The 15,825-nt window shown below is 45.3% G+C and overlaps 1 protein-coding gene across 13 annotated transcripts; it reads left to right on the forward strand.

Annotated features, from left to right (window-relative positions):
- The first annotated feature begins 21 nt into the window (after positions 1-21).
- On the forward strand, positions 22-15,640 carry Orct (Organic cation transporter). 13 transcript variants are annotated; one of them, XM_071711593.1, is made up of 10 exons: positions 22-638; positions 11,800-12,312; positions 12,398-12,647; positions 12,839-13,097; positions 13,215-13,383; positions 13,469-13,702; positions 13,806-14,020; positions 14,502-14,683; positions 14,816-14,952; positions 15,041-15,640. In XM_071711593.1, the coding sequence occupies exons 2-10, from the start codon at positions 12,170-12,172 to the stop codon at positions 15,165-15,167; spliced, it is 1,716 nt and encodes a 571-aa protein (XP_071567694.1). In that variant the 5' UTR covers positions 22-638; positions 11,800-12,169; the 3' UTR covers positions 15,168-15,640. The 13 variants fall into 13 exon arrangements, with proteins under 13 accessions (XP_071567694.1, XP_071567692.1, XP_071567690.1 ...); XM_071711591.1 differs by lacking the exon at positions 22-638 and adding an exon at positions 3,410-3,593; XM_071711589.1 differs by lacking the exon at positions 22-638 and adding an exon at positions 3,620-4,056.
- The last annotated feature ends 185 nt before the right edge of the window (positions 15,641-15,825 follow it).

Genomic DNA, 15,825 nt, shown 5'->3' on the forward strand with positions numbered 1-15,825 from the left:
GAACGGGGTACGCGTCCTTGGCGATAATAGATATTCTTCCACGCGTACATACGTGGCACACGTATACCGAGCGCTGGAAATTGCGGAGCGGGCGGACCGGGCAGTCAAGCCGGAAACGCCGAGCGTTCCGCGAATCGGCGCTGATCCACTTTTAACGACGGTGCCCGCGCGTGCCTCCGCGATTTTCGCAGCGCGAGATCGTTGATTATAATTTTCGAAATAATGACCGCTCCTCCTCCCCCCTTTCAACAGTCCCTGATGCCGTCGCGCGTTTCGAGAGAATCTCTCGTCCCTCTCTCCCTCCCGATTCCCTGATGACACAGATAGCCCTCGCTATCGCGGGTTCTTTTGTTTTCTTTTTTACTGTCTCTCGAACGAAAAGTGCCGGTCGAGTCGATAAGTGCATGTTTGTTGCATCAGGATTCGCTTCTCGCCGATAAACCCGCCGGCCCCGAGAGGGACTCCGTCTAACGATATAAACGCGATCACGGCACGCCGTTAGAAACGCTTATTGAAAGCGTTTCGCAATCGAGCGGCGGCCTATAAGTACGCAACCTCCGCCGGCGACGTTGGCGCGGCGTCTTCGCCGTTTTTCAGAGATCGTCGTCTGGGACTTGGAGAGCTCGAGAGGACCACAGGTATCGCCGATTAAAGCGGGACGTCGATCTCGAGACGATCGTGCCCTTGCGGCACACTCCGTCGCTTTCGCATACGGAATCATTTAGTGCCTCACGCGTGAAGTTGCGCGCGTATCGGAGCATTTTCGCGACGCGTGCTTCGCATCTAAATATCCGCGCGTCGTGACCTGACGGCTAGAACAAAATTTTAACAATAATTAATTCCCAACGAGATATAATAAAATAATAGCGTTGTTTTATTGCATTATAATTATTATTAGAAATTAATTATTATTATCTATTAATTATTAAATTATTATATATTATATTATTATATTTTATGTTTGTCATTTTACACTTATATCGTATAATTATTATTATTAGGTATTAATAATTATTAAATTATTGAACGGTCACGATGCGCGAATGTTTAGATGCGAAGCATGCATTTCGATTCGAGCGTGTTCCCGACATGCGTAGTTAATCGTTTTTTTTTGCCGGGGGGGCGACATTCCATTCAACATCCCGATCGATCTCTGAATTGACCTCTCGCAATCAATTTTATTGTTTATATAACCGGAGTCTTTTAGTATTATTCCACTTCTCGTCCCGTTTCTGTTAATCCGTCAGACGCGCAATCGTTGCTCGCTTTTCGTTCCGTCGCACGAGAAAATTTATCGGCGTCGTTACGCGCAGCGTAAACTTCACAGCGCATCAAATTTGAACGAGATCGAATAGAAAGCAGTAACGAAAAACTGTAGACGAGGTCAGGGCGAGGTTAATCGTTTGTACATACTCTCTAAAATCTGAATCAGTGAATAGTCACTGATTCAGATTTAAAGAGTACATACGAACTATCGCGAGCGAATAAATGAGAACTGCTTAACGAATGAATTATTGCAATATCTATAGGTATATATACGCGTATACGAGCCGATTATGGCGATTCTTTCTATACGGCGATCGATAAAAGCGTTTCTTCGTGGGATTAAACTGGCCCACGTTTCGCGATCTCTTGTCGATTTAATTAGAGCGCATCGAAGGACGCGTATAATCATGCATCGTAAATGTCTAACTTCGTCGACCGATAGCGCCTCGTTTCTTCCTCGGAAACGGCGCGATGGTTGTGCATATTTAATGATAAGGGTGACTTCGATCGAATTCCCCATTTGACTTAACACTTCGGGAGCTAGGTATATAATACGTCGATACCTTCGCTCACAACGCGGCCAAATTCAGCCGCGCGCATAAATGAGAATGCTTTAAAAAAATTCAACAAAATAAAGGAGCAGAGAGTTATTACAACGTGAATTACATTAAAAGTTGATTTTTAATTAAATATATATAAATTACAAAACCGGCCGTTTTGGCTCCACTTCAAGCCGTCTTCAGCAATAAAATAATAAGGCCGGCATAGTTTAAACCCATCAGCAAACTAACGTCAAAACATCAAATGACGTCCTCGACATTTTGACGTCAAAATGTCAAATGACGACAGCTTGCTATCTGGGAATCCGGCAGGATTCGTTACGAATTGGTTATTGCGACGAAGAGGGGGATAAGAAAGGTGCAATTAATATTCTCCATGTAACGTTATTGTACAGAGCTCTGGGAGTCAATTATGTATCTTGAAACGAGACGAAAATTACAAAAGTGAGGAATTTTAATTAGAATATCTACGATTTTATTGATCGAAATCGGTTCACTTTTATAATTTTTACCTTTTTTCAAGATACATAAAATCGACCTCCTGTTCTCTGCATTTCATATAAGTAAAGGGTACCAAAGTTATTTTTATTAATTTTATTACCGTTCTACGTATATACCATTTCTATGTAGCCGCAACTGATGTTATGTATACAAAACTTGTAGGTACATATATACATTAAAAAGCGCATGCGCCAAATAAGATCATATGCCAATAAGCTAACCCTTTACACATTCTCACCTATACTTGCGGCCATATGCCTATATGAATGTCTTTGTACCGTTACTTGACGCATGCGCAATATAACACTTTATAGTATTATATAGTATATACTTTTTTGAGGATACAATATACGACCAGTGTATAAAGAAATTCGCCGTCTAGTATCAAGAGACACGGTAGTGTCTCGCGCCAAGTACGCGCGGAGCGAGATGCACCGTGACTCATTTATGCGAACGCACGAGTTGCGATACCTACATATATTACATAGAAGTATGTGTATATACTTATATATTCGTCGAACGCGCATATGCTACATGCAACTACAGAAAGCAAGATAACGCTACGAATTTGATTCGCAAACGGACGCGCGCAACGCGGTGAAGTTAACCGCGATAGCGCGGACACACGTGTCGCGTTTGCGCACGTGGACTAACGTTGCGATAAGCAGGCACGTAACATACATACGCTATTCGCAACTTTTTCATCGCGCGGGCACCCGCAATGAGGGATACCCGCCGCGCGCTTATATCGCTGTTACGAATGCGCATTCCACGAAAGGAACGCAGAAGGCGTCTCGCGAAACGCTATCAACAGCGTGAACGTAGCGGCGGAACGTATCAATCAATGAATCTGAAAGAGAAGCTCGGGGTCATCGAGAGACGGCGATCTTTCGCAAAGACGACCCCCGGACCCGGAAGGATCCTTATCGACAATTCTCACGGACTCGTCGCAGCGGGGGAGGGGGGGGGGACGCAAGACGCTGCCGTCGCCGATTTCAGGCGCCGGCGCCCGGCGCCAAGTGCCTTCTCCCCCTCCCCGCGGCGGCATTGGTAGTTTGTCGCGTGTTCACCCCGCGACGCGCTAAAGCTAGCCAAGTTCGCGGCTAGCGTCGATCTGTCGCGTTTTGCGTACGCACACGGCATCAGCCTCAGCAAGGATTCTTATTATAGGCGTGCGTGCGGTGCGTGCACACGCGTGCACAGTGCACATGTGTGTGTGTGCGCGCGCGCACAAGCGGTACACGTGTCCCCGTTCGATAACCGTCGGTAAGTCCCACGTTTCTTCTTCCTCCCCATCGAAATTCGCGGTCTGATGGCGGAGGAAGGTCGATGGGCGAGAGACAATCAAACGTGCCATACGGGTGCGCGAGGTGCGTGTACGTTGACGCGCCACCGCGTGCATCGCGACGGCTTCCCTTCGACGAGGGCTGTCGCTATCGATCGGCCAGTGCCGCGACGAGAGCAACCATCGCGCGACAGCCGGCCGGCGTAGCGTGGTGCGTGATATCGCACCGGCACGTCGAAGTCAGCTTCAGCTAGAGAGGCTCGGGGCTCCAGTAACGCCAAGAAGGTCACGCGGGGAGGGTCACGCCGAGTCACGTTTATGGCGCGACTCGGCAGCCTCGGCACTGCTCGGCACCGCGAGTTCGACCGTGGAAGGCGCCGAGGCACGGTTAGCGTCGAGGGAGAAAGAAAAAAAGAGAGAGAGAGAGAGAGAGAGAGAGCGCGGGTAATTACATCATACCGTCATTTTTCTGAATGGGGAATCGACGGTCATCGGTAAGTGGCGCCGACGCCGCCGCTCGCGCATCACGCGACCGTCGGACGACCTCCCCCCGCCCTCCTTCCCCCTCCCCCTTCCCTCCTCGATCGCCGTTGGATTGCAAATTACGATAATGCAGTTGACTTGGATCGGGGGAACTGCTTGATTACAAGCGGGAGCCGAATGATCGGAATGCGCCTTCTCGTTAATTGGCGGATCGCCACAGTTTATCGAGCGATTAAATCCAGAATGAGAAAACGCACGCGACACGATAATACGCCTTGCGTCGAGGATCGCTTACGTATTTGTCTCGACGGAAGTTGCTCTCCATTGTGCGCACGACAATGCATATATACGCGAGAATAATCCGATCTCAACGATCCTTATTGTGGAAAAAAAATGCGGAAGCTTGTGTGTGCGAGTAATTGGAGGTGGACATGACTCCGATGTCCGGGCGAGCGGTGTATCGGCCACGCGTCCGCGTGTTCGCGTCCCACGTTTGCCGCCGAGGAATTCTCAGCTCACGTTAACGCTCGCCGTGGTATTCATTATTCGTCTAATAAATATTTCATAGTTTCGCCTGCTTTCTAGAAATGAGACGTAGGAATAAAGGTTCTGCCTTTTTTTCAAATGTTAATCTCGAACTTTGTACTTTGCCGGGCTCTCAAGAACAGGAACTTGCGTTTTCGAAGGTATTTAAAGGCGCTTTACTGAACCGAGAATCTGTTCATGACAGTTGTATCCATTCTACCATATTTTACCAATGTAGATTAACTTTAATTTCAGTTTAACTTACTTTTTATCTTTTTCTAATTTTTAAAACTAGAAAAGATAAGAAGTAAGTAAAATCGCATTAATCTGCATTGATAAAAATAGACGTCAGTCGGTGGAGAATAATCGGAAAGAAACGGACGCGAAGGACGTTGATGCGCGCGTAGGAAAACCTGCTGGCATATTTAATAAACGACGGAAACTGTGGTGAGATAAAATGCGAGAAGGCATGTGTTCGCCATTCGCGGAACAAACAACTTGCGAGATGCTTAGATTCTCGCGCCTGGGGGTTCTTTGAAATGCGAAACGTAAGCTCGTAAACCACGTGAGCAAACGTGGACGTAAGCGAAGGTGTAAGTATACGACACAATGGAATAATAACGCATTTGCAAAGACACGTGGCTAAATACGCAGACTCGCGCCTCATATTTTTGACCTTAAACCCCTCATAACGCGCAGTTTTACTCCTTATGTAAGCGCAGACGGAGCCGCGGCGCGGTGGGGTCGCGCGACGGCCGCGACGTGGCGGAATGTGTAGTTTGTTTGTTTGCAAATTAGCAATGCCTTCGCAACAACCTTATAAGTAATGGAAGACTAGTAACTAGTTTGTAGTACGTGCGCGGAACCTTGTCCGAGAATAGTCATTAACGAGAAGTTCTCCGTGAATCGATAAAAAGAGAAGTATACATCCACTGAGATAGACGATAATGCCGTTTCAAGTTTTCCTTTCTCTTCAGCAAATCTTCAACATTCTTAGAATATTTATGCGTTTATGCAAAGATATCGATGGAACTTACACCTACATATGCGAATACGCAAATATCAGAATTTTCATGTACATACACATTGTACATATATGTATCTTTCTTTCTCCATCTTTGTATCTTTTTCCTCTCTTTTTTATCTTTATTTTATTCTTATTCTTTTTCTTTTTATGGTAATGTTTTTCTGCATCTTATATTACTTCGGTTTTAAAACATTGTACTATATCTTGAACATTTTTTGGTGTTCTGGTTTCAGCCAGCTTAAGAGAACGCTGTCCCCTAGAAAGTGCATGATAAATGACGATATTTAGCCATCTATCTCTTACATTTTTTTGCGTTCGGTTAGATAGATGTGATAAATTAGGGATGGGGAGTTATCTCGTAGAACGAGAGAAAAAGAGAGATCATCGATTCCTCTTCCGTTGGTCCACAGGCTCTAAAAACGACGTATGGCCACGTTCAATTCGAATGAAAAACAGAGACAAGCTGGACAGGGGCAAATACCTTTCCCGTTTTCGCGACGTGGTTACCAAGGGGACCGAAGGGGGCGAGGCGAGTAACGCGGCGCAGCGTGGCGCCCTTGCAAGGACAGCCGCCTTCTCAATGTATTCCAGCTCGCGAAATTTTTAACCCGTTCCCCCGTTACGCGCTTCACCGAGCCCGATCCGGCCGTTCTCGAAACGCGCTCGCGCGACGACGAATTCACCTTTACGATTGCACAAATAATTAATCGCGCCTGCTAAAAGCGCTTCAAGTAGAATCGGATCGATTCTCCGAACGGCCGTGCCGGCCAAGTGCCGAGAGTGGTACCATCTACTTCTATCGAGAACGAATTATCCGCTCTTAGCTCTTACCTCGAAGAGACAGAAATGTCCATACGGTTTTACACGCGCGATTAACGAACATTGGATGAGACGGATAAGGCAGTGGGAGAGACGCGAAATCTTCTAGAAGGGTGCCAGAGAGACATCTCGGTTCGTCTCGATTTGGCCCAACTTGATACCGGCACGACGACCTCCTCCTCCTCCTCCTCTCGTCTCTATATCGCCTTGCGTCCTCTCCTCCGTCACTTTTCTCTCCGGAACGCGGCTCCCTTCGTCGGCCGGCGCGGCGGCGCGGCGTCCAGCAGAAAAGGCAACCGTTAAGGCCCGTCCGGATGGATTTGCATAAAGCGTAGGTACGCAGAAGGAGAAAGGAGCAGCCGATCACGCGTCTAAGGAACGTAGCTGCCGTAGCTGGCATCCTTCGCAAAACCCGACCTAGATCGGTCGATCTTTTTTTTTTCTTCTTTCTCCTTGCGCGCGAGAATGCGGGTTACGCGGTTATGCAAATCGATCTACGGGTAAAACCATTGCGCGATTCTCCGTGGAACGCGACACGTTATTACGCTTATCCAACGCGTATCTATAATTGGCTGGAAAAAGGGAAAAAGAAAAACGCCGGCAAGCTGGCGCGCGCGCGCTGAAAGTTCGCGAGCCTGCTGAAGCAGGCAAGTTCTTGCACGCAACCGCTGCGCTGCAGTTTGAACAGGTGAACGCTCCTTTCTGACATTGCGTGTACTTAAATGTCAAGCGGCGTGTGTTTGCAACAGGACCTCCATTATCACGTGCTTTGTCGACGCGTGGAAGTATATAAATTAACGCGGCAATGTTAACTAATAATGAGGATTACGTTCCATTTTTCACCAAATGTTCACCATAGCCGGCTTGATTTATTTGCCTACCGGTTGCGTTTCGTACTGCAATTCGCATTGCGTTTATTATCAAATGTACTCTCGTGAGAGAGCCTTCGACTGGGGAGACCGTCAGACTGTTTGCTCATTAGCGCAGCGGCTAATGCAGAGCGACGACTTCGGCCGAGACACCAGTGCCATTTTTCTCTCTTTCTCTCTCTCTTCTCTCTCTCTCCCCCGTTCTTCCATTCGCACTCGCGAGAAACCAGTTGCGATTTTTCACGCGGTGGGAACTAGAAGCCGCTCCCTACTATAAATAGCCTTCGGGTTTCGCACTGGGGCCGACGATGTCGGCCTCCGACACGGCGACGGCGGTGGTGGCGATGATAGCGGTGGCAATGTCTGGGCCGGTATTGCTAACATGCGCCCAACTGGCATTTCTGTCGCGTGCGAATAATCGGCCGCCTATCTTCCAGCTGAAGCTTCACTTCTCTTCTTACACGATGCATTGATACTCGTGGAAAAAAGAGGGTGAATGAGAAGGGTCGCGGCGTATTAATATGTGTGTATATGTACATCTATACTTTAGAGGTAGAGAATTGTATCTCCAGTTTTTTTTTTAAATTAAAGAGTTCATACTTTTTCCAATATACCAGGAGTTTAAATCGTATAATGTGGTTAAGGGTCTTATGTCCCTTAAAATTATTACTAGTTCCTTAGATACAATGTTTAGAAAAAGTCATTAGAAATTTTCATAGAAATAATGAACTTCAAATCCTGTTTTCTCTAAATTTCTAATAATGGAGATTCTTTACCTCTGAGGTGCAGATGTATGCAGATACACGCCCGAGAAGCGCGACGGAGGGAGCGAAGAGGATAAGGGGGGTCCGCGTCGCGACCTGCATCGGAATTTTTATTAGGCGAGAAGGAGAGCCCCCCACCCCCCAATCGCCGGGCGACCGATCGTCTCCGCTTAAGACGAAAGTGCGAGGCGACGACCAAATTTGGAGCGCATGAGATTAGAACGGCTAATTAATCGAAAACGGCGCGATCCGCGCGTCCTTCGCGAATTTCGCAATTTCAGAACCAGGGGTACCTACGTAAAGCGGAATGGCATGCAGCATGGTATCCCGCTCGTACCCCTTTGCAAGAGAATTTAATTTGTTGAAAAATATCTCAATCGATTGCGCGTCACGCGATATGATTCGGAACGAAATCCGGGAGGGAGGCTGGTGAATATATACAGCAATCAGGATTGCTTTAGCTATCGAGTCCTTGCGATAACGTAATCTTATCGAAGGAAACTAGTATCTCTATTGCTCAAACAAGTAGTAGCTGTCTTTCTCGTCCAAGTTTACAATATATTGTTCAATCGTATCTCAGTCGCGTGGTTCATAAATTATCTATCACAGACGATCCTGTGAAGATCATGCGGGAAAATATTACGGAAAACTGCAGTAACGATGAGATATAACATCGAGCCGGCGAAATTTCGCGGCGCGCAAGCTAGAAGCCACCGCGTGAAGTCGCGAAAACGCGACATGTCGCAAAAGCCGCGTTAAACGGAGCGTAGCGTTTTATTGCCGGTTTCCTTGCTCCATTGCCCTGCAAGTTATAACGTGCCTTATCTCTCGCATCATCCAAAATAGGCTCGTCTCGCTGTGCGTGCCGCGGTGTGAGTGATTTAAAATCGTCTTCGCGGAGGACACAGTCGAAAGGCGGAAGAACAAACAGCCCGAATACAAATATCCCTAATTCCGGTGATCGGAGCTCGCGCTCATTAGCCGTGAAAAGAGGCTTTATAAGGAGACACGGTAGGGTATCGCGCCAAGTGTATACGCGCAGCGAGACACAGACCGTGCAGCTAGACGCGAGCCGACGAGTTAGAAGACCTTTAGATTATCGAATCTCAATAACGGCTGAACCGACCAAGTTCTGATTAGGCTCAATCGATAGCTCGGGTTCGAATTATATGATACAAGGAGTATACGCCGCGACGGGCGGCACGCGCGACGGACCGATCGGTTCGCGCGCCTCTTCCGATTCTCGAGAGGGGGAATACGAATTCGAGTATCCTGAGTGTGATTGACCTGACAGAGAGAGAGAGAAAGAGAGAGAGAGAGAGAGAGCGCCTGGTCTTCCTCCCTTTTTATTTCGCATCCGTTTTCGCCCCCCGGTCGAGACGTTCCCCGGGGGGAACGTGTCGGGCCCACGTCCGATTTTGACAAATCGAGATCCGCCTTTGTCCAGGGGAAAGAGAGAGACGGAGAAAGAAAAAGATGAAAAAGAATATCGCTCTGAAGCATCCGCGAAGCACCGAGTGCACCGAGGGCCGAATCTAGCCGGCGCGGCGTACTTGAAACGCGGCTCCGGGGCCCGGGGTCTCCGGGGACTCCGGGGAGCCTCTCGGTGAGCCAAGCCGAGTCGTGTCGTGTCGAGTCGTGTCGAGTCGAGTAGAGTCGAGTCGAGCCGAGTCGCGGTGAATCGCGTTCGAGCCGGAGCGCCGGAGCACGCCGCGCCGGCTGAGCATGTGGCCAGTTCGCCAGTTTCCGTCCGTCCTTGGTGCGCGCAGGGTTGTGCTCCATTGACAAGTGCGGGGACCGTCTGCGTGCGTGCCGCCGGCCGACAACGCGCCTGTTTGCATTTCGAAAAAGCTGCCCGGCTCGGAGATTACTTGTGTGCGATCGGTATTATACACGCGGTATTATATACGCAGACATAGAACTAAACGAGCGGGTAATTACTTCGTGTCCGTCTCGCGCGATATCGCATCTTTGCATTAAGTAAGCCGAGAGACACGCTATTAAATATTAAAAGATAAAACTTAATTGAGTTAAATAACAAATACCTTGAGTTAAATAATATTATGTTATTTTTAACTATACCACGTGTGTCGAAATTTATTACTTTAACTCCGTTGGTTTAGTTAAATTAACATATTGAATAGTAGCAGTGGCGACTTATAGGAAATTGTTAAAAATGACTCAAATTGAATATAATTTGACACTACGAGTTTAACAGTCCAGGCTCGAAATATTGTGCTCGACCGTTACATTGCCGTGTTGTCGAATAAAATTTCTGCCGGAGCGTTGTAAATACACGTTCAGGGCAGCGATCACGTAACTTTCCCGCGGAAACGTGAAAAAACGTTTCATGTATTGATGTTGAATAGAAAGAGATAGTCACATGAAATTTTTCAGTTTTCACGTTTCCACTCTAGGGGAAAAGTTACGTGATCGCTGCCCGGAGAGCTAAGTACCGCACAATCGGTATATTAATCTGATGTATTCGTATACTTTAGCGAGAGGAGAGCTTAACATTGACGCGAGAATTATCAGAAATACTGATTATATACGTTACTTGTGTTATGACAAGATTATTACTAATTATGACATTCTTTGTTTTGATCTGTGTCACAGAATAATGTATAAATTTATAAACTTGAAAGAGAACTGCATCTTGCATTTCTCTTAACAATAATCTTGTCATAACGCGTGTAATATATAATTAATAAATATTTCCGATAATTCTCGCGTCAATATTAGATCTCCTCGCTAAAGTATGAATACGTCAGATTCTCTATGTGTCGTCGTTCGTATGCGGGAAATATAGTTTTACGGAGGAATTTATAGCACGAGTAATTCGACGAACGGCAAAATGAAAAAGGGAAGCGAAATTGACGGTGTTAATAAACGAACGGTGCGCGGCCAATAAATAGGCCGATATTACCCGTTTGCCGTCTTTTCCTTTTCGAGTTCTAATCCAAAGACAATTGTATCAATTGCATCAATGACGATCCGCGCTGATCGTCTGTCCGCGAGTCTAATTAGTCTGAACGGGTCTCCCGGGTGGTGCATTAAAAGCGCTACGCACCAGGCGTAATGTTCGGTATTGGGCTCGGTATTAAATCTTGCGACTTGTCAAACCTCTCCCTTTCTCTCACTCCTTTGCATACATATGTATATCGTTGTTACGCAATACGCGCGCAATGCATGAACAATGTTATAAACAACATTGCATTACGCACACGCACGACTGCTCTCGTACATACGGTCGGCGAATACGGTCTCCGCGTCTTTGATGATAAGCTTATTGTGGAAAATAATGCGAGGCAATTAAAAGTAGAGCTGTTACTTTTGACAACTTCGAAGCTTTGAAGCCTCGAAAAAATTCGAAGCTTCGAAATTTCAAAAAATATATTTGTGTGAATGGCAAATTCATTCAGAGAACGTTAAAAGCTTCGAATTTTTTCGAATATCGAAACCTTCGAAGCAAATGACTAGCCTTAAAAGCGCGATGGCTTGGAGAAAACTATACGTGGAAAATCAAACATGTACCCTTATAATTGTTCAAGCGTCTTTATAATTGCCTTGCGCGATTCTTAATGCAAAAAGGAGTGAAATATATAAGAGACTGTAAATAAAATAACAATAAGTTGTAAATATAAAGATAGCGCGAAACAAGTATCACACAATACTACAATTTCTTTTTCTGTTGCCATAGTTTTGCCCGGAAGTCGACCTAAGGGAACGCCTGATGTGTTCGGAAATCCGATAAGCGGTTTTGGCCGTCTCCACCGCCGCTGGATCGAGCCTTATAGCTAGGAATATCTCTCGAGGAGCGTGTACGAGTTGCCCTCGTGAACTGTTCTGCACGCGCCTGTTTCTCTCGGAGCTACTTCCGAATGTCACAACGAAAAGAATTCTCGTGACACGAGATAACGATGTCAGAATCGATAGAGTATTATTAAAACGATCGTCCGTCGCGAGTGAAGCCGTTAATCGTGTACCGATAAGGGTTTCTATAAAAGCTCTCTCTTTCGCGCGCATTATCGTAAATACTGAATAACGTAGGATAAACTCCGGAAGGCGAAATGGCGTACGACGACGTTATCCTTCGTATGGGCGAGTTCGGCCGCTACCAGCGCAGGGTCTATCTTCTACTCTGTCTTCCAGCGATATCGTGCGCCTTTCACAAGCTAGCCGGAGTGTTTCTCGGAGCCAAAATGAACTCGAGGTATAGTACAGAGCAAACGTGAAGATAATTACACGGTGGATTACGAGGAATTTATGGTAAAAACGAACTACTCCTTTGCCTCCAGGTGTTTGCTTCCACATGAGCACGCGGAGAACGTCACGTTCCACCTGAGCCAGGACGTGCTGAACGCAAGCTATCCGTGGGACCATGAACTCCGAGGGTGGTCCCAGTGCATGAGCCGTGACATTATCGACCTTGCGAATGGCACGATTTTTGGAAACGCAATTGGCAACGGCACCGAAGGAGGAGGCGTCAGCAACTGCAAGCAGCACGTGTACGACAGAAGCGTGTACAAAAGTACAACCACTTCTGAGGTACGAAATAATAATTATTTTGCTGTAGCGTCTTTGCAAACTAAAGTGTTACCGCGTTTTCTCGACAATTCTCGCACGAATGAGATCCAAGTGGAAATTAAACGACGAGACGAACAGAAACTCGATCTAAAGAACACGTATATGAATCTCGATAGACAGATGACGGATAATAAATGTTTGTTTTTTTACAGTGGGACTTAGTCTGCGACAAGGCGTGGCTGAGAGCGACGGGGGACTCGTTGTTCATGGTAGGAGTCATGCTTGGCTCGATGATATTCGGCGGTTTGTCCGATAAATATGGTCGTAGACCAATTTTCTTCCTGTCTTTAGTCATACAGCTGGTTGGCGGTATACTAGTCGCTGTCGCGCCCGAGTTTATTTCCTACGTAATCTTCAGGCTAATTGTCGGGTCAACCACCAGTGGAGTGTTCTTAGTAGCTTATGTCATAGGTAACTGAATTCGATTATCAATATCGTTCATAATATTTAGCGATGTGTCGAACAAAAGCTTTGGAAAACTTTAATTGTATCAGGCAGCATGTAATCATCTCTTTTTATCTTTTTCAGCTTTGGAGATGGTCGGGCCAAAAAAGCGGTTAGTGGCTGGTGTTGGTTGCCAACTATTTTTCACTACTGGATACATACTCACCGCCGGTTTCGCGTATTTCATTACTGACTGGAGAATGCTGCAAGTAGCCATCACTGTGCCAAGCATCGCATTTCTACTTTACTGGTGGTACGATATATAATAGATATATTCCAAGTAACGCGTACAATTCCGGACTCAGCATCATAATTTACAAAGTCCCGGTTCGTGGCAGGTTCATTCCCGAGTCCGCGCGATGGCTTCTAACGAAAGGTCGTCTCCAAGAAGCGAAAGATTTGCTGCAACGTGCTTCTCTGGAAAATGGCGTAGAGATGCCGAGCGAGACTCTCGATACACTTCTTAATAATAACAGCGAGGATAGTATGCCCGACGCAAAGAAGCCTTCGCTCTTTGATTTGTTCCGTTATCCGAACTTGAGGCGGAAGAGCATTCTCCTATTTTTTAATTGGTACGACGAGATGATTTCGTCAGCTATTTCATGCATTTCGTTTTTTTTACGCTTGAGTCTTACGTTTAGTTCTGCGCTAATTTTGATTTTCTTGTTCATGCAGGCTCGTAAACAGCGGCACGTACTACGGACTGTCTTGGCACGCGTCCAATCTTGGCGGTAACGACTACGTTAATTTTGTAATATCTGGACTGGTAGAAGTACCGGCGTACACTTTCCTCATTTTCACCCTGAATCGATGGGGCAGAAAGATCATTCTTTGCGGCTGTATGATGGTGTCCGGATTAGCGTTAATTGCCACGTTATTTGTTCCTGCCAGTAAGTATAAATTTACTAGTATAAATAACAATTTTATTTAATTCGTGGCATCGTAATTTTATATCCTCTTACACATATGTGTTTGAGTAAAACTGTCTTTATTTGCTAATTTGCGAAAGAACATTTAAAGTGAATTCAACATTGAATTTAAAAGTCATCTATCCTTCACGTTGACGCTCGACGCTCATTTCAGCAAGCAAAAATCTTCAGAAATAATATCTTTTTATATATATATATATATATATATCCGTAAAATATTATTACTTGAAGATATTACTTGAAAATAATTGAGATTTTACGTATTTCGAAGTCTATGTTTGATTGTACTGGGACGATTAACGACAATTCAGTGACGACGCTGAATATTAAACAAATTCAACTTCGACGCTAGCGTCAAAGGGAAATCACGTTCACCCTGTTGACGCTCATTTTCAGCGTCTCATGAATTGTGTTGCTAATAAACGAATTCATTTCTTTTCAGATATGCCGTGGTTAATCGTTTGTTTAGCAATGATAGGAAAACTCGCTATTACTTCCTCCTACGGTGCAATTTATGTGTTTACTGCCGAACAATTTCCGACCGTCATTCGAAACGTCGGACTAGGTGCGAGTTCCACCTTCGCCCGAATTGGCGGAGTTATCGCGCCATACGTCAATCATCTGGTATGTTATAAATATCACGCTATTTTCTTTGATATCTAGAAGCATAGAGACATCCAAAGCAAGCAATATCGATGTCCGATTGTTATAGATGACATGAAATCATCTAATTAGCATGTTATCTAATCGTTCCAGTCGGAAGTATGGATGCCATTACCACTTGTCATATTCGGATCATGCGCCTTACTTGCTGGACTAATGTCTCTTCTTCTGCCGGAGACATTAAACAAAAAACTTCCTGAATCGATTCAAGACGGCGAGCTTTTTGGAAAGTAAGTTTTCCCTGTTTTGACATCTATTCCATGCAGCTTATTACCTCAGGTACATAAATGACACATTCTTGGAAAAATTTTTTTTTAGGAAATTATCGAAGAAGAAGAAAAAGAAGCAACAGTTGATGCTCGAACAATTGAACGATATAGAAATAATAAAACCGTTAAAGGCGCAGGAAAAGCAGAATGGTGTGCATGAGAAGCAGAACGGATGACATTAATTTACGAAGATCAATGTCGGTATTACACTCAAAATACATACTCGATTCCCGTCTGACCGTGTTTTAGATGTCTGCCACGTGCAGCACACACGCCTGCGGGGAACTTGGCGTAACGCGATGCTTTCGGTCTGAACTTCTAATATCTACAATCGATTAACATCTGTTCGTCCTTGGTCGAGCGATCGTGTCTCAATTGAGTCGGTTCGAATAAACAATTGTTTATACAGAAACGAAAGTTAATCAACCGTCAGAAGAAACGTACATATATTTCTAATATGTATTTTGAAAATAGGTGATGATGATGGCGTTTATTTAGGTGTCATAACGTGTTGCGGTAGCCCATAGACTATAAGAATTCTGCCGACAAACATATCACTACTCAAACATCTAAACGTTCTTTGTAAAAGAATGACTATGGATTATGTATGGAACATTGCAACTTATCAATATAAAAATTTTTGCTAGTATTCTTCCTCTCTGCTTTCCTCCTTTAATTCGTTGACAACTGATTAAATATCGCTGGTCAATAGCAATTACCTCAGAAAGGGACACCTAATAAAACGTCTTATTATACTGTGAACGTAATTTTAAACTTCACTGATACACCTGAATACATAAATATAATCTTTTTTTACTCAAGATGAGATCACGA

The sequence above is a fragment of the Temnothorax nylanderi genome, unplaced genomic scaffold, assembly GCF_030848795.1.
Source record: "Temnothorax nylanderi isolate EJ_2023f unplaced genomic scaffold, tnyl_v1.0 TNYL_tig0100_pilon, whole genome shotgun sequence".
Taxonomy (NCBI): Eukaryota; Metazoa; Arthropoda; class Insecta; order Hymenoptera; family Formicidae; genus Temnothorax; species Temnothorax nylanderi.